The sequence below is a fragment of the Stegodyphus dumicola genome, chromosome 3, assembly GCF_044657685.1.
Source record: "Stegodyphus dumicola isolate Sdum_Otavi_A_Nest chromosome 3, ASM4465768v1".
In the NCBI taxonomy this organism is placed as follows: Eukaryota; Metazoa; Arthropoda; class Arachnida; order Araneae; family Eresidae; genus Stegodyphus; species Stegodyphus dumicola.
In genome coordinates this window covers 54,794,877-54,818,543 of record NC_140770.1, presented here as the reverse complement: position 1 = coordinate 54,818,543, position 23,667 = coordinate 54,794,877, and the positions used below count along the sequence as shown (strand labels likewise).

At 33.0% G+C, this 23,667-nt stretch overlaps 1 protein-coding gene across 1 annotated transcript in view; it reads right to left on the bottom strand.

Annotated features, from left to right (window-relative positions):
• The window catches only part of LOC118192753 (cytochrome P450 4C1-like), a 74,997-nt gene that overhangs the window by 29,459 nt on the left and 21,871 nt on the right, over positions 1–23,667 (bottom strand). Inside the window, exons 2-6 of the mRNA XM_085812899.1 lie at positions 19,882–19,994; positions 16,945–17,030; positions 12,028–12,218; positions 6,984–7,059; positions 1,407–1,533 (exon numbers count right to left, since the gene is read on the bottom strand). Coding sequence (XP_085669025.1) covers positions 1,407–1,533; positions 6,984–7,059; positions 12,028–12,218; positions 16,945–17,030; positions 19,882–19,994 — 593 coding nt within the window. The remainder of the gene's footprint in view (positions 1–1,406; positions 1,534–6,983; positions 7,060–12,027; positions 12,219–16,944; positions 17,031–19,881; positions 19,995–23,667) is intronic.

Here is a 23,667-nt window from a genome sequence, read left to right as displayed (position 1 = left end):
ACGCAAGAAAGTAATGACACTGATATAAGACATTAATAACCGTTATAGCTGAAATCTAGTTATTTAACCTAATTATTTTATTGTAAAGATTTTGCAGGTTTTTAATATTATGTTATTAAGCCCATGATATAGGCATAATGCCTTGCTTAATTGAAGCCAATATTAAATTTTTAAAACAGAAACTACTATCTGAAATATATGTTGCCTCAATCCTAAATAAAGTTACAAAACTTAAGTTATTTCATCTCAGTTATATTTAGAAAATTATTTACTATATTTCATATTATTATTTTAATTTTGAAATGATTATATAGTGTCACAATAATTCAGAACATATAAGGTGATTAAATGATGACTTCGGCTCAGGGGCTGGTCTATCAAATACATATAATATTTTAAAGAAATTTCCAGCATTTCAAGGAAATTATATGTTAATATATATGTAAGATAAAAAATATATAAATCAAAGTTATACCTTAAATTAGCAAACAGCTACTTAATTTCTCATTTTAATTTGGGCATTTCCCTTCCCTATTATAAAAGTAGTAATAATGTTTTCTAGGTTAATTTGTATCATGTGACTATGATGAGGTAGTTAATTCAGAATTTAAAATTTCCGGAACCGAAACCTAAGCTGGCATATTGGATAACTCTTCGTTTTTACTTCTAATCTATTGCCGCTAAGACGCTAACGGACCGCTTTCTTCCTGTCAAAACAACATAAAAAAAGTAAATATTCTATAAATAGGAACAATTAGAATGCCAGATTATTTCTGGCCACAAATGTCAACTGAAATAAAAATAAGTACTTAATCTGCCTTCGGTGGCCAAGTTCACTCTTGATTAGTGTTAAACATCTACGAAAACGATATTTCTACTTCACTATATTTATGTCTGCAACATTGCACGCACAGCAACATACATATTTGTAATCTATTGCTATCGTTCTTATCATCACAATCGTCACACATCCACAATTGTCATCAAAGTAAAAATTTCAGTCTCAGGTTAAAAGATTTTTCCAAGTTTAAGAACTTTTCAGTAATTAACATCTTTTCAGTAATTAACATTTTCAGTAATTAACAAATTTTGCAACAGTTACGTAGAAAGATAATAATTTATAGATGGAACTTTAAAATTATGATATTAAAGTATAAAAAAAAAGCCTCTTAAATACAAAAAAGAGAAATGTTTTATTTGCTGCGAACTGTGGAAGTTTGGCTACATTTGACTTATGAAATTGCTGGTTACTATAAATATGTGTTGTTGAGATAAATAGAGAAAACGCAAAACAATTTTACCAAACAAAACTAATGAAATAAATTTTCAGGCATTGCAAATTTAATAAGTTCATAATAGCAAATACTGATTTTAGTGTTCAAATAGAAAGTTTTTTAAATCTTTACCTTTCCAACAAAATATTCTACGGACTTTCTAGCTTTTCTAAATCGCTCCCCTGCAGAACTGGAGAAAAAGATAATGTCAGAAATGAACCACGGTCTCACGATTCGATGCATGACCAGGTCTATTATCCTAAAATAAAAAAAATTCATTGTCTTTGCAAAAACTATTTTTAATGAATTTATATAATTATTATTTTTACATTTATCTTTATTTATTTTTTGACAGAATGGTTTTAGAGTCATTAATAGCATCCTTCACTGGAAAGGAAATATATTAATAAGATATTATCAAAAGATTTTTACTTATGGAGACTGAAGAGGGTGAACATAACTCATCTTTTCAAGAGTGATTGTGTAAAGGGGCTGTGATCTCACGTGCTGGCTTTCAAATACTCTTTGACTTCAATGACAATTCTGGCCACAAATGTCAATGAACAATCAATGACATTCTTGCTACCCGATTCATCCAAACGGACAGCAGTGCGATTAGGCTTTTCTTTTTTATTGCAGACTATGTCCATTCATTAGCGAATTATGAAGAAAAGTCTTGGAAAGCAGTATGCAAGACATTTTTTTTTAAATCAGTGCTATGAAATGTACCTTGAAGCTCAGTGATAGACGCAGTGCGTTGAAAGATGTCAGTTAATCAGTTCGGATAATCTTTAACTACTTTTCTGCAAATGTATTCGTCACGAGTGCCTCATTATTCAATTTAACACACTCTCAAGTTAAAGTATTGTGTTTTATGCATCATTGTGTAATATTGAGTTCTTGTATAATAAGCATAGTAAACTTTGCTGCATTTTCTTATCACATTTGTTACATCCTTTTATTTTGCAGAGCTTTGCAAAGAGGCCTTAGAGAGGTCACTTCTCTAAGGCAACCACTTGCAAAGATGAATTTTTATTTGCGGCTGGGCGCCTTAGAGAGACCTCGTTGTGTGTGGTGTATATGATTACTGTTATTGTTTCTCTCAAACATTAGACACGATTACACGTGCATGGCTTTAGAGGTATTTGCTTTCATATTCATAGTCAGGGCTGGATTTTATTAATTATTACTAATTTCTAAACAGTAAAACATAGTAAAATTTGTAATACAGTAAATTATATATTGCATTACTACATCCACGAAGAAAATAACACCACCATCGCACAGCAATAACTAGCACGGCGCCATATTGCTTGTTTGGGAATTTGCTGAGAGTGGGGGGAGGGAGCTTGGGAGGGAGGGGGAATTTTTTTCCTCACGTCAGCGTTAACACGGAGAAATGTTTTGCGATTGTGAATGAACTTGGTCGCGTTAAGGAGATGTTGGTTGATACCGGTGTTTATTTGTAATATCAGAAATGTATGTGCTTATGTGTGTGTGTATTCAGAGAATCAAACTCGTACCAAAAACCACCTCCCTACGACCGCCTCTAAAAGTATTTCTGAAAACATGAGTATATTTTTGTATTGAACATTCCCTCTGTAAGCGATCATTCACAAAGAAAATTGTGAAATTTGGCTGGTCGCCTTAGAGAGATTCATTTCGTAGATGCAATCTTCCTAAAACGACCACCTCTAAAAGATAAACGTATTTCTGAGAACGTGAGTATATATTGTATTGAGTATCACCTCTCTAAGGCGACCACTCGCAAAGATAAATTTTATTTGCGGCTGGTCGCCTTAGAGAGACCTCGTTGTGTGTGGTGTATATGATTACTGTTATAGTTTCCGAAAAACAAATTTTAAATCAAATAAATAAGCATATTTAGTAAAAACCCTCTCCTTAACAACCACCTGCGTTTCCAGGTTACTCTGATGGTCTTAAAGAGATCATATTTTCATTCTGTTAATTTTATTGTTTACAAAAAGTCTATTAACGTCAGATAAAAAAATAGCATAAACCCATATAAACCAACAGAAGATTTATTATGATATTGATACCAGTTAGAAAACCAGTAAAGGTCAATATAAACCAATGCAAACCAGTAGAAAGTTCTGACATTGATGTTGGTTGTATGGGTGTCAGTTGATACCAGTAAGAAAAACCCACAGAGATCAATAGAAACCAGTAAAAGTCAGTAGAGACTATCAAAATTTCTATGGGTACCAGCAGAAAGTTTTACTGGTTTCTATGGGTCATTTTGAAACCAGTAAGAAAAACCCACAGAGACCAACAGAAACCAGTAAAAGTCAATACAAACCCATAAGATCTTATGGGTACCCATAAAAAGTTTTACTGGTTTCTATGGGGCATTTTTAGGAGGGTGTATCATGTCAGTTAACGTAAAATACGTCCTACAATTGAGATTTCTTCAGTTAAAATAATAATTTGTGTTTATTCAGCTCAAATTTCACAGAAAATATGCACAGGTGAACCGAAAATTTACCAGTATCTAAAATTGGCAGTTTTAACTAGATTTAAGACCGGTTTTATTTATTTGCCCCCTGCTAGAGGGACAATAAGAAATTAAAATGGTCTTTTAGAAAGCTTTTTTTAGTTCATTACCACTACGTATAGTACAATAACTAAACATGCACTTTCTTACTCACAACCGCAAGGGTGCGTTTCTGTGCTCCAAAAGAAATTTAAAGAACTTTGTTCCAGCATATCCGGGAACAATCATTGACCTCTCAGTTCTCAAACGTGTCGCCTACTGACGGATCACCATCTGATAAAACTAACGAATAATCCTTTATCACAGTCAGAAGAAGGAAGATTATTCATCAATAAAACATTTGAACACGTGTTAGTGTTTAAAACAAACAACTTAAGTGAAAAACTGTAACTAATGTAAATGAAAAAAAAATGTAGCAAACTATTGAGTATTGTAAAATATTAAGGATAAAATACAATAAAATTCAATATAATCAGTAAAATAATACAATAAATTTCTTACTTACAATAAATTTCTTACTTACAATAAATTTCTTACTTTAATTAAAAACATTTTTTTTTTAATTTTCAAAATTAAAATTTAATTTAATACTTTTTTGTAATTATTCCAAAAATACTTTTTCGTACTTATTCCAAAACATTTTTTTCGTACTTATTTCAAAAATATTTTTTTTACAATCCTTAATAGTTTGCTACATTTTTTCACATACCTTACAGTTTGCATTTTTAGAATTTTTTACACATTTTTACAATACTTCACATTTAGCAACGTTTTTGCAACAGAACCCACATTTCACATTACTTAAAAGTTTACTGAAAAGGTTTTTAAAATAGATCTAACAGATAGCAAATTAACCTCCTATTAGCGCCCTCTATTTATAAAATTAGCAGAAACACACTACTTAGTTTGGGACATGCTGCTCCACTCTTCAAATACAAATATAGTTGGTAAGTTAAATTAGAACTGACTATTCATTTGCCCTTTTTAGTATTATTTATGTATTTTTTATAGATAGTATCTAGTTGCTGTTTTTTTCCTTGATTTATTTGCATAATTCATGTCGAGGAAGTTTTCGGTAGGCAAGAGTTTCTAAATTACTTTGGTTTCCTAAAACATTTGATTTCCTACTCTTAATTGACTTTTTTTTTATTTTAATTCTAGTAATTTGCTTGCTAATTTCTCAAAATCCCTCTTTTTTAAATTTCTTTTAGTAATTCACGACATTTGGTTTTACTTTTGGTTTTGAATTTTACTTTTACCCTTTCCTACATGGATGACGAAACACGAATTGAATAATTGAAGAGTTAGATTTGGAGGCAACTTGCCCTTGATAAGTCTGTCTCCTGCCTGCTCAACAATTTTTTCAAATTTATAAAAATGCAACATTTTTATAAATTTTTTAGGATTCATGGATTTTGATACTTGCACTTGATTTACATATGCTCTCAGAATTTAAATAATATTGTAGATTAGTTCGCAGCAATAATTAACCATTTATTTGTTTGCAATTAAATTTCATTATTTAGATTTAATTAACTTTAAATTTGCTTTTTACGAAATGAGAATGTTTGTTAAATTAAACAAATAGTAACATCATTTACAGCAATTAAAATTGAAAACTATGTCCCGGCTTTATCTTAACATAATATATTAATTTACTTTTATACGATTAATATATTATGTTATAAATAAAGTTTCATGCAGTGAAACTGTATATATTATTATTAGCTTACATGTTTCAATATTTGTAAAACTTTTAAAGTTGGGTAGATAAAAATGATTTCGGCAGAGACCTAATGTCGCAAAATTATAAATCAAAGAATATTGCACATTAGCAAATCGCAAACGAATATCATTGACATTGAATGATCTTAAATGGATACAAATGAAACCTCGATTTTCCTAATTTATTTTCTAACCGACACCTAAAAAAGGGCGATAAATTCGATTTTCAGACATTGCAAAATCTATCAAACCTCAGATTTTAAAATTAAATATAGGTCAATTTTTGTCACGGAATTCTAACGTTTTGTTTTTCACATTTTAGAATGAATATAAATTTTCATTAAATATAATTAAACGAACCAAAAAAAAACGCGCGAAAAAGTAAGATTTCGTATTATTTCAAAAATTAATTTTTTAAATTTAAAAAAGCCGAAACATGTATATTTGTGTCATTTGATATTATTTTTGCGAATGAACGTGTGCTTTTACGATCTTATTCTTGTTTAAATAACCGCTGGGTAAGGACTTTTGTGAATACAGTGTTATACCTGCCCTTATTGTATGCCCAGCATGTATTGTAATAATGATGTGTAGCTAAAACAGGTATTTTCGCTTAATGTAATTTAATATCTACAGCATTTTTTAAATTTTAATTACATAACTGTAGTTATGTATCATGACTGTGTGTTATGTTACATCAGGCAAAGTCATCACGAGCCATATGATTTTTTCCTTAGTCCCTTCACACTGGCAAAGTAAAGAAATTTTTCTGTTCTCAAGCCATTGTCAACATTTTTACGTAGTCTCAAAGCAGTGTTCTTAATCATGTATTATTCCTTTCCTTGTTCCAATCCTTCTTTCAGTATACCCCTCCTTACACTCTAAAGTCCCGGAGGACGTACATAGTCCAAGTTTGTTTATTCCTTCTAGAGGACTTATCCTCCCCGATAAGCATCTAAGCAACTTACCTACTGTATCGGCTGCTTTATCGATGTCTACACGTAAAGATGGCAGAATAAAAAAATATTGACAGCACACAAGCAGTGAAATAAGGAAATTTGGATGAATTATAGTATATCCACTCTTTAACATTCAACAGACCACTCATCACTTACGATAGCGATCAGAATATAAAAAAGAAAGTAGGATAACAAAAGATGGACAGCCAATGGGTACTTCAACACTGAAAAGTAGCTGCAAAGTTAATATTATAGGAGTCTGTTTTATGGTGCAGTTGAAGGAATCCTAAAAAATGTTATAATTATGTTTTCAACGCATCGTAGCACTAGCATATTTGAATACATAAACAAACTAGAGGGAAGGATGGAAAAATGCTTAAACGCAATACTGAAAAACTTCTTGAACTCTTAGGTGCATTTACTCTTAGGTGTTAGATATTTCTTAATACGTATATAATATTTCACAATTTGAACATAAATACTTCAGCATTCGAAAAGAAAGGTACTTACTCTTCCACAGCTTCTGTGAATTCGAAAGCTTCTTTATTCCCCTCCTGGGAATCGATCCGGATCCCCATTAAAGCATCTGAAAATAATCCCAAGCATATATTAAAATCAAGTTTTGAGTTTTCTCGAGCACCATTTTTATGTGCCAATTCGTTTCCAAAGAAGATGAAGATTTTACACGAAATCACCAAAATTTACATTCCTTTTCATTGCATAACTGAAAATTTCCTTTGCTTCCACAAATTAAAAAGCAAACAGAATATTCGTATTAACGAAAATATCATATAATCGATATTAAAGTATGTGTCATAGTGTATAATGCAATTCCTTAAAATTTATATGAAACATTTTATATATGTGAGATTAAGTTCATGCGAATAAGATTATATTATAAGATTCAAAATGAAACAGCAGAAAGACTTCAGAACTCCTTAATTTCACCCCTCTTAACAGAGTAAGTTTCCGGACTTACTCACCAGTTTCCGACGAGGAAATCTGTCACCAAAAGAACCTAACGTAATCTCTCAGCTCTTTGCGTAATGTCCGGCAGATATCTATAGAGGTCTAGATTTAAATTATTTATTATTATTAGATATCTTGCTTTTAAAGCTCCACACAACAATAATGGTTGTGTTTACATTGCGTTTCTCAATTTGCATAAACCAGTCAGTATGTCAGCTTAATTTGCTGCGCCATGTAGAATGTTGTCAAAGAACTAAACTGATTGTAATAGTCATGGCAAGGCTCATGAAGATAAATTACAGTATTTAATGATCCCATTTTGCACGCTTGTTCTTGATTACGTTTCTGCTTTTGTCTATATCTTTAGAACAATTTATTTTGATGAAGGGAAGAACTGACTATTATGCCAGAAGTTCCGCATGGGGATAGTTTAGCTGGTTCTTGTATCGTTGGGCTCCGATTCATATCCCGGAGAAGATTTGCATGTTTATAAGTGTGTATTGACTGTGCGGCATAAGGGCACTTGAAATACACTAACAGCTGAACGTCCTCTCGAATGGTTTGGTGGTAGAGGAACAAGTATAGGAGGCTCAGAAATCCACTCCTTGGGTGTTCTGCTTCAAAAATGACACGAAGCTGTACACTTAGTACAGTGATAATTATACCTATAAAACCAATGGTAGGTTCTGGTGTGTCGTCAATTTCTTTCTATCCTAACGGGAAGAAATCGACAGCAGAAATGCGGCATGTCCAAGATGAAACCTCGGCTCAGAGTGATTTAATTTTAGTTCCTGTTCATTCTTATTGGTTAATTTTAAGTTCCTATTTGCCACTAGGAAATTATTATTGGCTTAAGTAAAGCTTATTTTATAAGTATCTGCGCCATTACAGTTACGTAAGAACCATATGAGAACGACTTAGTTTGAAATCATGTAGTATAAGCAGTTACTATTTTAGGACAGAAAGGGGAAATAAGTGATATAGAATGGAGAGTTAAAGTACTATTGCAAATTAAAATTAGAATTTTGATTTTCATATTTTTTATCTTACACGTGCACAAAAACACACAGATATATATATATATATATATATATATATATATATATATATATACAAAAGTAGTAACTTTCTGATGAAATCGACGTATCAATGTTGATGGCGTATAATGTAGAATGTTGAATATACACTGAACAGCGAAACGATACTTTCTTTCAAACTTGCAATTTTAAATTTGCAATTTAATTCCGCTGACCAATTTTCAATGGATAGGGGTCATTTTTCATAAGGTGGATACTATTAGAATTTATTGTAATAAAACCAAATTTAGAAGCACTGATATAGAAACGTTGAGATGTAGAAACGGAGAAATACTGATGGTGCAGCACACAGATAGCACAAAAAGTAGATCAATATTAAAGAGGAAACTGGGCAGCCGAGTAAGATTAAATATTCAATTTTATTTCAGTTGACATTTGCAGCCACAACTCACTTGGCACTCTAATTGAGTCTATTCCAGAACATTTTCATTTTGATACATTTTCATCATATATCTTTAAGATTATCATACTAATAAAATTGCAGTCAAAGGATTGCATAACTATGTTAATGATAAATCTATGTTAATGATATTAAAACCTTTTGCGAAATCTTTTAACGCCGTCATATCTCAGTTCCTCTAATCCGAAATAAAACAACTAGAGTAACACTGCCTCCTTTGGTTACGTTTGGAACTCGGATTCTAGTAGTTTGGAAAACCAATTATTACCAATGGTAGTTTGGAAGACCAATTATTGTATTATCATTAAACAAACATTCACTTGGAATGAATACGTACAACATGCACTTGAAAATGCTCAGAAAGTACCCGACAACTTCTTGCTGCAACAGAGCATTACTCAAATATTTCTCTTAAAAAAATTACAAAATATGTAGAATTGTCAAATCCTCTTTTATTCATGACCAGTGTGAGCAACTACAAACACAAGCGACAAGTGGCACGAGTAAAGAATCAATACGTGATAACAAAGCCAAGAATATTCAAGGCCATTTGTTAAAAAATTAATTTTTACGTCTTATCAACAGCGCACCTTATTCCACTCGAAATAATATACTGCATATAAATATTAAAATGGTCACAATCAGTTTATTAAAAGATCAACAATATATTCTTCAATAGAGCTGCTCCCAGTAATGCTGCTCGTTTCCCACAGAGTTTATTCATGAGATCGCAGAAGGTATTTTCGTTTGCTCACATGCAACGCACTATCTTCAGGACCAAATTTTCTCCGCTGCTCATTATACTTGCAATTTTTTTCTCTGTAGTTTAATAGTTTCCCAAGCTGCCATTTATTCAGTAATCCGCAATATCGTATTTTCATTTGAGCCTTCGTCTTACATGACAGAGTTCACCTCCTTTTCTTCCTTCTTTGCTGCCAATTCAAATGGGATTCTCCTGTTTGGTTGACTGATATGATCAGCCCACTGAGATGTTATTTCTTATAATGTAAAATAGCCCAAGGATTATATTTAGGCATACGTGCAAATGTACAATTATTTGTGTGTATAATAGAAATTAGGCATCTAGCGATAGATAAAAGATTAAAAATGACACGAAGCTGTACACTTAGTACAGTGAAACGTACTAACGTTGCTAACAGTGAAACGTATACGTTGCTTTACATTTTTTAAATGTAAAGCAACGTATTTCCAAGCCTGTGAAGTTTGTCTGTTTCTTGCCAAAAAAAATAATGAAACCACTGATTAATTTCATTTAAAATTACTTCTCCACATTGGATTCATATGAAGAGTTATCAGTAGGTTTTGTGCTTGCCATTGAGCGAGGTCGCTTCATGGATACGAGAGTTCATCAATAGTGGTATCCAGGTTATGGCACCAGTTCGAAACTCTAAGTGCCATCATCAAGAGCCACGACACAAGCGAAGAATCGATACGTAATATTAAACGTGTGAGTTCATAGAGGGTTGGTGACTAGAGGGCTCTTTCAGGTTACCGCTACTGCATCTGGAACAACAATTATTAAGTCAAATACATCAGATCATCTCCCAAAGAAAGGCCCTGCAAGCAGCGACATGGATCCCTCTCAACAAATGGAAAAAAAATTCCTCATCTTTTGTAGAGCTAAGCACATCATCCTTGGACACAGCAGGATTGAGGTTAGGTCTTTCCAGTGGTAAGACTACTGAATCTACCATACACACAGTTATCCTCTAGGAATCTTAATCTGGAAAGATTATGAGGCTCGTAATCTTCCTTCGAACTTTAAGAAAATCGGCCACTTCGGCAGATGTGGAATCCTTGTGTGTGGGAGGAGAATTGTGCTAATCGTCGGCAAGTCACTGTGTGGCATTCAAGAACTATGACATACCGTTACGAGAATTAGGTTCTTGAAACATATGAGGTTTTCATAGAAAGCTATTGAGAAGACTTCTTTTGTGGAGGATAATGCAGAGGTCACACAGCGATAAACTAGTTGTCTTTTCTGCAGAAAACGAGCATGATAATATCTCTATAGTGAGACTTATATAAAGTTGTCCGAACTCAGTCTTATGGAATAAGTTAGAAAAAGCCTTCATACAACATTAAAGCTGTCACAACAACCTCCAGCCATTAAAATATTCAATTTTAGAAGATCGGGATTTGTTGCTAAACATTATAATCTAAAACCTGATTTAAAACTCCGAACCCTTTTCATGCAGGAGTGCTCTGTTTGGGTATGTTACGTTACTTTTGGTTGTCTCATACTACTGGTCTATGTATACAAAATTTTTAATAATAAACTAAATATTTTTAGTGAAATCACATGTTTGTGGTTTTGTAACCTTAGTTTTAGACATATTCACATACATGCACATATACACATATCTACACGTATATATTGATGCAAATTATTATGATGAAATGCATTTAAATCTCGAAGCATTTAAAATATTTTCCTATATATATAGGCTGATTCAAAACTATCTTTGAAAAATGTAAATGCAGGTAGAGAGGGCCAAAATAAGCAGATTTTGTAACAGAAATGTATTTTGGCAACTAATCGAAAACGGTATATAGAAAAATTTCCGAATAACCCCTTTGAAAAGTTGCTGCTTTTCTGTCTGCAGCCTTGTTAGATAAGCATCATAGGATAATTCCGCGTCCATATAGCGATAAATAGCGCTCGAAATCCGTACCGCCTCAACACGCATTTTCCGCACACACATTCCATTAGCCCCTCTACACTTTTCAGTCATTGATGATATGTTTTCGATATAGTGCAATATTCTGATATATAGCTTATTGAAATGCTCCATTTTCAGATATAAAAAACAACAGGAAATACTGAAGAAATTGGCAACTACGATTTACGCTTTTCTGTTTTAATAGAGATTGTAGTTTGTAGTTATATAAATATTTTAATCTCATACTGTTATTAAATTAGCAGTCATGGATTACTTCAAAATATTCCGAATAGCAAGTTTCAGCCTCGATTTAAACGATTTCTTAAAGTGATTTTCTTTAAGCTTATTTATTTAGAGTCTACAGATTTTCAGCAAAAATGATTATCAGTATAAAAAACACTCACCGCATAAAATATCCAATGTGCAAGCTGTCATCATAGGCGTAATATCAATCCAGGGTTTATTTATCGTAGTTTTAAGCTTGTTAACAAGAACTGAGGAATGTTCATTAAATGAAGGGATGAAATTCTCTAGAACTCTCGAGTGAAAGGCTGGTTGAAGTAATTTTCTTCGCTGCGCATTTTCTTTAGCAGAACTGAAAAAAAGTAAGCATTAATCCGTTAGATGAAATTAGTTTGAATAATATTATAAATTATAAAATGTCATTAATATTATAATTTATAATAAATAATTTATAAAAATCTCTTCACTAATCCGGAATATTAATAGTATGGATTTTTTTCCCCATTCGAATTCCATATAGTGGTGATTTAGAGCAACCGCGGAGAATATAATTGCTCTAACTAAAAGAGACGTATAAAAGAGACATTTCTGGAAGTAAGACAATGTGATGTTTCAATGAAGTGTGTATCCAATGAACCTCATAACATCATGCACTGGCACAGATAAGCATTCCTCGGAAACTGCAATCCTGCCTCAGCGCATTTCCACGTAACTTTCTTACTCTGCATGCTGTTTACATACTTACCTTCGCCTTCCTCCTCATCATCTTTCTTTTCTCCGATATGACCGATTATTTCATCGTCATCTTGACAGAGTGTGACGAAAACAGAATTGTTTACATGTAAACAAACTTGCAGCTTCTCTTTGTTATGTAGAGAAATTATCTGATAGCGTTATAAAAACTATGTGAATGATTTTATGATTTATGGAAATCTTAATTTTTATTTGATTATGAATTATTTATTTTAAGGCTTTAATTTTGGGGAAAAACAGATGCTTCTGGAAATATTATTTAGTTTAAATGAATATTATTTATTTTCTTTTATTTGCAAATCTTGTACAAACTTTTATTCATTGTGAAAGAAGCAGGGAAAGGGAGGCAATTTTTGCCAAGTCATGATTTCGTGCGCTTTGTCCTTTAGAATGTTCGAGAAAGAATTTTCATTGTTAGTTGACCTTAAGAGAGGAAAGTACGTGACAGAAAGGTCAAAGGGTTGCTACTTGTCTTTCAATGTAAGTCATTCAGGTTTTTGGCGATTGAGGGTCCGGTTGTTGGCTAAGTGAAGGAAGGCGCGCATGCGCGATCACCCTTATTTCCGCATTCTGGAGTTGAAAGCGCAAATTTTGCCATAATTAAGGGGACGATAAGTGAAGCCATAGTGGGAGCCCGTTTTGTGGAGGAGACGAAGGAAATTCGAGTTGGATTCACTTTTGACTCACTTTTTGACTGACTTACGCTTGGACTCGCTGATTTTCGGGCTTGCTGGACTTACGGGCTTGCTGGACAAAATGTAATTACGAAGAGAAATGTTTCCCGGCGGGGAGCGGCAAATATGCTCCCCGGCCGCGTTTTGGTTAAGAGGCGAGACTCTCTTACTGACTGGCGGGTGGAACTTACTTGGAACGTTACTCGTGAAGCTTGCTCTTGGGATGAGTAAGAAAAGGCGAGCCGTAATTGCCTAGAAAAAACGTTTCTGGCCTGAAGCTGAAAACACTCTTCCGTGCGGCGTGCTGGTAAAGAGGCGAAATTTGAACGAGTTACCTGCGGGTTGACTTAGGACTTTCAGGACCAAGCGGATAGCCGTCCTGGGCAGCAGTGCTCCTGTTTCTGTTCTACAGTGGAAAAATAACATACCAGTGTAACGATGAGCCCGGTCGACCTTCAAGATGTCCACTCAAGATAAGTTTTATTTTTTTTGGTGTGTTTGAACTTTAGGCAAGTTTTTCAAAAACGTCCTTAGCAGTAAAAACAACGTCGAATCTAAAATTTAACTCTCAGGCTTAAATTGTTTCCCTTTCCTTTTTTTTTAAATTACCAGACAAACCTTAAGTTTTTTTGTGAATTTAAATGAAAAGACTCTCAGATGAGGTTAAGATTTTTCTTATTGTGATGTAATTGAATAAACTGATATTTAATCTGGAACCTCTTACAGTATGTTTTCTTTATATATTTAATATGAACTTTTCCTTTATATCTTGTATATGTTTTATGTTTTCGATCCTCTCACGGCGCGGTCCCGGGATGCATTTTTTTTCACAACGCAAGAATGCTGTACACGTTTCACTATACGATCACTAAAATTTTGTTAGTTGGCAAATTCTTAAGAGTTTAGTTTTCCTCCCTAAGAGGAAGTAGAAACCTTTTCACGGCAAGTAGCTTCATATTTAACATTTAACATATAGGAATTTCAGATATAACATGGTACCTTGAAGTAAAGCTATTTAACCTTGGTGTCGAAACTTCCCTATTTAACATCTTCATTAATACTAACATTCTCTCAGCATGTAAATAAAGATATAGGCCGCGGGAGGCTGAATGATTTTAAACCAAGAAAATCTTCAGCACTCATCTACTTTTCTTACAAATATGATATAGGATTGTTGAGTCATTAGGTTACTTTGGAGCAAAACATAAGAAAGATGAGCAATCCCCTCAGCAGAACTCGAACTTGGACCTCTCGAACACGCGCCAAATGTGCTACTGTTACACTACCACGAAGGCCTGCTAGAAGGAGAGAGAAAATACCATATATACCGCCCGAATACATTGTGTATTCCACAATGAATTATTGTCCACCATCCGTTAGATGGTGGACAATAATTCGGGCGCCGTTCGTAGAGTTATTAAGGTTTTTTTTGTTTAGGTCTGTTTTGTGTTTCGATTCAGAAGAGGTAAAGCGCAATGCCCTCGCCAAGACTCGAACTTAGGCCTCTCGAATACACGCCAAGTATGCTTCTGTTACACCACGAAGGCATTCTATAAGGAGCGAGAAAATACCTCAAAGGGTACAAATTGCGCCAACAGCGATGTAAAGTAATGCTCTTTACATCTTCTAAATAAGAGACTTATTTTAGATAATTCCTTGGCCTGTGGGTTTGGATAGGTCTGTTACGTTTGGCAGGAGAAGTATAACATTTATGTTTTCCACATTTAAATTCAGATTTAAGTTCAGATCTTCAAAAGTACCGTTATTTTGACATTGCTGGCTAATTAAGTGAAGGTAAAGAAAGATTTTACTCTACTTCGATTTGTTTTCTACCAATCAAGAACCTTTCTCCCGACACTTTGAGAACTTTTACAAGAATGATTTAACATTCAGCAATTCAAATTATAATGTACTTAGAGAGGGCCAAAGATTACGTTCTTGAACTCATAGAAAATACTGATGATCTAGGAACAGCAATCAGAAAAGCAATCAGATAAGACAAAATACTGATGATCTAGGAACAGCAATCAGAAAAGCAATCAGATAAGACAAAATACTGATGATCTAGGAACAGCAATCAGAAAAGCAATCAGATAAGACAAAATACTGATGATCTAGGAACAGCAATCAGAAAAGCAATCAGATAAGACAAAATACTGATGATCTAGGAACAGCAATCAGAAAAGCAATCAGATAAGACAAAATACTTTCAAAATGACTTTCATTCAGGTTATTAAAAAAAACACTTTCTGCCTGAATCACTAAATAATATTCCTTTTCATAATGTTCTGAATATTACAAATAACTATATCGTTGCGTTCTACAAGTTCGTGGATTTTGAGTAATTGATGACAACACTCGCTGAAAAATCAAAACACAATGTATTCGCCAGTAGGCACTATTACACAAGACAGTTCTAAAGATACGTTCCCAATCGTCGAGAAAATGCGACAGACACACTGAAACAATCAACAACACAGCCTTTAAACTGTAAAGGTGAAGACAGTTTCACCTCAAAGCACTAAAATACAGCTCCCGACTCAGTCAATCGCTATAAAGCTAATCTCTGAACTTAAATACTGTTTTCGTCCAGTACCTGTAAATCCTCTTTCCTGTAAAACTGAGTCAGGAAAGGACAAGAAAATTATCGCGAGTAAACGAACACTCCTTTCTTGGACACTATGTGTCCAAGAAAGGAGTATTCGTTTACTGGTTTATAACTTTGCAGCTTTAGGGCAAGTCATAGGCTTCTTAATTTACTTTTAATTACTTTATTTTGAACATATATACATATATACCTGAATGTTTTTATTGTTATTTATATTTAATAATTTGTGCATGTAATAGTCAAAAGATAATCTATAAATCAAAATTAAATTATGAAAGAGGTTAATATTCTAAGTGGAAATACACATATAAAAGATGGAAACAAAAGCAGTTCAACAAAACTAATATAATATATTAAAATAATATAAAATATATAGAAGTTTTTTTAAATTCCTTGGTCTTTATCAAAGAGCAACTGAAGAATTTTCAACGCAGGCACGTTTCTGAATTTTATCTGGATGAATGTTAATAATGGGAAATTTAAAGTAAAAATTAAAAGAAATTGGTTATTTATATTAATTGAACTAAAATAATAAGTAAATGATCCTAAAACTGCAATAAAGTGAAACTTTAACAAACTTTTAAACTTTTTTTCTGTTTAACCATCAAATTATAATTTTCTTCGACGTGAAACAAAAATAAGAATCCCATATCAAATTAAAAATCCCATATCAAAGAAAGTAATAAATTATTTTTTTAATCGATTTAAGAACTTTATACATTCCTATATCTAAGATTAAAGGAAATGCTATGGAATTTTCCATTCGTTAGATCTCAACTCTTCTGTCGGTGACACCGACTACACCGAACATCTGTTCTCCGAAACTAGGCCCCGTTTTTACATTTATGTTGTTGTTATGATCATATTCTATGAAAACACAGTTTTTCACATTTTTAATTATTTAGATAATAAGAAAAGCTTTTGTAGACCATGAAGTATTAATGACTTTCCCTAAAACGCGGAAAAATGAAATTAAAGTGATACAGATGAGTTTCGAAAAAGGGCTACACTAAAAAATAAAATAAGACTGAAATTGAACATACCTTGTAGCTAAACCATTTCCGGCAATATGCCGAAGATATTCATAATCATGAGATTTATCATCAGCTAATCTGCTGGTTAAGACTGCCTACAGAAAACATATGAGAAATTTTAATTATTTAAGATGCCGTTGCATTACTTAATTTTATAAATATAAAAATAAAATGATTTTTGGAAGAATCAGTTCTATGTTTTAAAGTTTTAAACATTTGATTCATGATTTAATTTTATTAATTCATTGTATATCAATTTAATAAACAATATTGGTGTTTTCAATGTTTTCAAGATGGTGGCAGGACTAGATGTATACTAAGCAGTTTAACAGAAACCAGTAGGTTCTGTTAAAGAAATAAGTAGCATAACATAGGCCTTTAAGACAGTGTTTTTTCTGAACAAGAGGTATCTTCTAGTAGGAAATAACAATTTTTATACGTCTCCAAGACAAATTCCCTCTAAATTTATATGTATTCTAATAAAAGTCTTTTAGGACAAAGAAATTCGATCAGCATTATGCGAAATTAGTAATGAAAACATTTATCAAAATTTCCATTAAAATTTAATGATCATATGAAATTAATTAAGTGAAAAGATTATATAGTTGTGGTAAAAGACTATGTAGAACTTTCAGTATGGAAAAGAATAAAATCGTTCATTTGCATCCACAGTCGTGCTGTATAGTTCAAGTTTAATCTTGCAAGGGATACATTGATACTTTCAAGGGAAACATTTAATTCAACAATACAGGAACATCACTATTCGTATCCCGTAGTTAGCAGAAATCAAACCAAAAACTGTCATTATTCCTACTGCGGAATACGTACATGGGAATACTGGAATTTGTGTATCGAAACTCTGTATCCTAGAATATTTTGGGATGTAACCTTCATCTGTCGGGTAACTTGCTCATTGCACGACATTCAGACACCTTCTTTTTTTCTAAGCAATATATGGTAAACCTAGGGGCACATTTAGAAGACGTTTATATCGGTTCACCAGAGAAAAGATCAACATAGCAGCTGAGAAGATGAAGATAAGTTGCGAAGCGAAATCAACATGAGGAGAGTTCAAGAAAGGAGATCAAATGAACTTGAAGCGTCATTGAAGGATTTCCACTAAGCTTCAGATTTCCTGGGAGAAACCCTTCGGAGTGATTGAGACACTGAACGACGCAGTGTTGCGTATACAAAGAACTGCTACTTCTAAGCTTAAAGTACTGCATAGCTATAGAGTTGCGCCTTATAATCGGACTAATATCAAACCTGCACCAAGTATTTCAATGAATGTTGATGTCTTTGGTCTTAGGGATTGCACCGCCTGGGACAAACAGTTATTAAAAAGGAGTGTTGTCGTAAATTTCTGTAATATTTGAGTCTATTTCATCATTTTCTTGTATTGGGAAGCTATTGTAATGTTACATACTTTTTGAATTTTTGTTGCATTTTATGTGATACTTTTATTGTATACTTTTGTGTAGCTAAACTTGTGGTAGCTAAACCTGTGGTCCCATATTGTACTTTCAGTTGTTTATATTTTGGGCAGAAGTGTAGATCTTGTGATTCTCAATTAAAAAAGTTTAAATTGTGAACGTAGCTCAATCCTAAGATACAGGAAGAATCTCTCGTATCGTTTCTTGCGACATACGATGATTTCTTACGAACTTGGCGGCTTTCTGGGGTTTGGCAAAATATATTTTCGAATCGGTAGGATGGAATTTTCCTAAATCTTCAGGACAGTATTATAAGCCTTGACAGCCAGTAACCCACACTTCTGATCACTCGGAAGGGTTTCTCCCAGGAAATTACTTCAGTGTTCTATTCAAAAACTTAGATAAGTGAATCGGGAGTTGAGTTTCAGAGTTTACTCTGTGAGTGATGTTAGTAATTTACGATATTTCACGTATGTTAAGGAAAATTTGCCATATTGCGTTGTAAGGATTTTAAGTTTTACTAACGTTTATTTTATTTTAAATCTTTACTATCACTTCTTATTTTCTACTTCCGGCCAGAATTAAAAGCGTTAACTTATTTATGCAAAATTTGTCTGGCGAACGCAAAGTACTTAAGTTGTGGCTTTTTGCCAAGCGAGAGAGAGGAAGGAGTTAGTCGGATCAGGCCGCTTACCTTAGAAGTTTTACTCAGTTGCTAGTTGCCTTCCAGGCCAGAGGTTTAATCCTCGTGATAATTTTTAACGTATGGTAGTGTTAACAGTTCTCTGTACTACATACGGCTTCCTGTTAATATCCGGCCAATCTTACACGTAGGCCCTTGTTGATTATTCCAAATTTAAGTTAGAGTTTAGTTATATTTTATATTCTTACGTTCAGACCACAAGTAGTTGGTCTCTGTATTCCGAAGTACGGAAATTATTGTAAAGGGTGAAAAATAAAGGGTTTTGTATACCCTTCCTGTGTATCTTGTCTACTTCCCACAGTTATTGAACATAGCTTTAGTAAGCTCCCTGTTCCGAGTCAGGTCTGTGCATGTTCCCAAAGAAAGTAAGACGGAACGTTGAACCTGATAGCGTTATCCTTGAGTTTTTACAGCTGTTTATTGTATTTCGCGTTGTTATTTTTGCAATAAATTTTCAATATCTTCTTGTTCATTTGATGCAATTATCGGAAATTTCATCACCCATAATACAGATGCATATCGCGTCTATCATTAAAATAAATGAAGTGTAAAAAAACGAATAATTCTTGGGAATGATAGATAAAATTTATATTACCGTCACATTCTGATTGCTGAAAATTTTGGTCTTCATTATTATTCTCTTGATTCGCAGATCTTTCGTGCAAAAGTTAAAATGCTTACCGAATGTCGTTTAAATATTGTAAAATGTTTCAGAGGTTGCTGAAGGTCATTCATACATTTAGACTTCTAGTAAATATGACAATGCTTCCGACTTTTAACTAAGTGTATGAATATTAAAAGAATGCTTACTTTGACGTGCTCTGCTTTATAAATGAACACGTACGGTCGGAAACCAATCCACATAAAGAAGAGCCCTTCATATTGGAACATAGATGCAAAAGCAGAGCTTATGTTAAAAAAATCTGAAAAATAAAATATATCTGTTTTAACATACCTTACAATTGCATCACATAATTCTTTCCGAAACTGCAATAAAATTAAAACTTTCACATTAAAATAATTTCAAGAAACTTCAGCTTAAGGCCTATGATGAAATTCCGTTATTTGAATAGATCTTACTTATCTTTAAGTAACGTAACTCTGCTATTATGGTAGTAAAATTCCTCATTGAAGGATGGTATTTTAAGTGTTTACAGTGTGAAACTAATTAAAAACAAATTTTAAAATAATTTAAAGAAAGGTTTTTTTTGTATAATTTTTGCAGTTTCAATATTTCTGTTGTATTGGAACATATTATTCAAATTAACATAAAAATTTTCTGGCAACGTCTGAGCGATCATATATTTTTAGGCTTATTTTTGCGACCCCGCTTACCTGGAGACTAATTAGAAAATGGGAAGTTTTTGCTCAAACAGCCTTCTTTTATCTGAACTTATTTCAATAAGCCTTTATTTCTTGTGTAATGTAAGTAATGGTTCAGTTGAGCAATCAAAAGTCCAAATTTGCATAGCTATAGACAAAGAAAGATTATCTTGTCCTTCAATATTGTTCGATTGCAACTGAATTATCGCATCGTTCATGAGTCTTCGTTCTATTAGTGAATTAGTATGTTTTTATCTTGACGTTCTTTTCAATGAGCCGGATTTTTCAGTTAGTCTAATTAAATTGTGTGTTTTTCTTTCATTTTGCTATCTCAATATCAACGTCATCATCTTGTCATCAAGATCAAACTTTAAAAAAAAAGTTAAATGTTCAGGACAGTAATCGACAATACCTAGGACGGTAATGATGATCAAAGCAGTCTCCAAAATGAACCTTGTGACATAAAAGCAAACACTGAATAAAAATACAAAAGAATGTATTAAAAAATCTGAAAGCTTTCAGATTTTATACTACTCCCAAAGGGGTGTTTTTTTTTAACGTTTTGTGTGTTACCTTTATTTAGTAAATATCATGTTCTTCTCACTTAAATCACAAAATTCAGTTCAACAACAATATCACAAAATAACAAAATTCAGTTCAACAGCAATATCTCAAAATAATTTAAATACAGCATATGTTTAGAATTTCTGATATACAGTGTGCAGCGTTGGAGATAATTTTTTTTCGTACGGTATTCTCATTGTTCGCTTTGAAGTCGTTGAGTTTATTAATAAAAAATTTTTTAAAGTTTTACAAAATATGAAATAGATAATAAATCAAACTCCAAGTTAAAAATTAGGGCTTTCAGGTACCCATATTCGAGTGGAGGATTGCCTCATTCAAAATTTGATGTCTCCAGGTACCGTTGATTTTTCACAGTGCGAGAAACATGCGTACCTTCATGCAGATTCTTCATTATTTGATTTCTTTAAATATAATGCAGGGTTCTAATATTTAGTGGCAAATTTGAAAAATGAAACGCCGTTTGTATTAAACCAACACAAAATGCCAAAACGAAATTAATATTCCTTCTGGGTAAATTGCCCTTTTGAACTAACAAGAGTGATGACGGGGTTAAAAAGTCATTAATTAATCTAACTGTAAATGAAGACGTCCGTGAAATTTTAAAATCAAATAATTCACCCTCCCCCCCAAAAAATTGGATAACTAGAAATTATGACATAATGGAGGTAGGTGAAAAAAGACATTTAGTTTAATAAAAATTTTAAAAAGAAATGAGAATCCTGTCGTAATAGTAATCCCAGATGCTGCATAGTTAGACATATGTTTCAGTATCACCGCATTAGAAGACATGGCGGAACAGATAAAATATTGCTTGCGTTGAAAAATAACTTTCGTTTTCTTAGACCAATAAGTGACTTTTTTTGTATCGTTTTGTAGAATGTGTAACATGAAAAACTCATCAGCATAAGTAACATTGTTTCAAATCAATCATAAAGTATTTAAGAGCTCGAAATCAAATCCACTTATCGATTTTCAATCAAAGCTTGTACATGGTTAAGGAATGGTTAACGATTTACCAAGATCATGAAACAAACTTTTCGCTTATTTTTCCTTTGAAAACAAAGTATGTTGCTGAATTTGCATTAGAATGGCTGAAGATATTTTTACACTTCGATGCATAATAGGATAGAGCGTTTAGGAAGGCGACAATGAGCGTGGACTTGAGATGAATTCTCAGCTATGTGGCCTGCTTGTTAAACATTATGAAACTTCCTTGTGATTATGGATGAAAACTACAGCATCCACAATCAGAAGGAAGTGTAGCAGATTGTATGTAATATACTACCATATTGTTCCGTGGTGAAAAAAAAACTTTTCAAACCATAGAGTCTTAGGATTAAATCCCTACGCAGCCGTTTTTGGAACTTAACCAAAATTAGGATTAAGATCAATAATATTTCATCAACAATATTAGAAACAATTTGACAAGGAGGAAGATCTGGAAAGGTTCAGAAATAGTGGCAAGGAAAAAAATTTAAAAAGTGTTTGTTATTCATTCATTTAGTTTAAATGAAACATATCCGTTTTGTGTTTTGCAAGTTTTATTAAGATTTCCACAATATATTGCCAGAACATTTCTTCAATCGCTGAAAAAAATAATGCCTTTTATGATTGCGAGGTTTGCAACAGGCAAGAAAAAAATAAGAAACTGGCGTCAAAAAGTACTAGAAAGTTAAAAGAAAACAACAGAGGAAATGATAAAAATTAGAGTAAAGGAACTGAAAATAGTACAGTTGAAATTTTATTTTGTTATACGTCCCGAAAGAAGGCTGGAATCATTTAGACTGCCCAAATTTAATTAGGAAAGTTCCCAAGATTGGAAATAGTGTTTACCAATAGGAAAAAGAAGTAGCAATACTAAAACATAATTTGCAAATTAAAACATAAGAGAGTTGTCGCTACCAGATTTCTAGTTCACAGATTCTTGAAGACATCTGAAAAATATAGTCGAAGTCTGGTGGCCAGGAAATATATTTTAGATCTCACTCTAAAAATAACTTGATTTCTTGGACTCAGTTAAGACTGTTAGGCAATTTTTTCACGTCTGTGGAAGTAACTACAGATTCAGTAAAAGTTTAAAAAACATTTTTATTCACTCTTAACAATGCGCGGCTTTGTGATTAACTAATTAAATCTCCGCCTCTTTCGGGATTTCAGGTGACATAGAAATTAAATTAAACTTTAAATGTAAAATTAATATTGCAGATTCACAAATAAAAAGGTCTAACAAGCATTATTTTTATTCGAACTAAATACACGAGTGATTCGTCTAGCAAAAAGGTTAGCACCGATTATTTTAATTCTCCGAACTGGGCGAAGAAATAGAACTACGGTCACTCTCACTGCCATAGTTCTCTAACTTTAAAGAGCTCTTTCCTACGCCACTCATAAAGGATATACAATGCATGCTTCGTGAAAATGAACGCCACAAGCACGTCCATATTTCCTTACTAAAGACCCACGCTGGACACCAAGGAAAGGAAGAAGCAGATGAGCTTCCAAAAGAGGCCGCATGTAGCAGAGATGCTCAAATTGTGCCTATCATATTTCCAAAATCCCATCGCAAGAGAGAAGGCACTGCGGTACAACATTCACAGGATTAACAGGATGGAACTTCCCACCGAAGGAGAACCCATGTCTTTTACAACAAAGTTTCCACTGACAGCTTAATATCAGCACCATTCATAA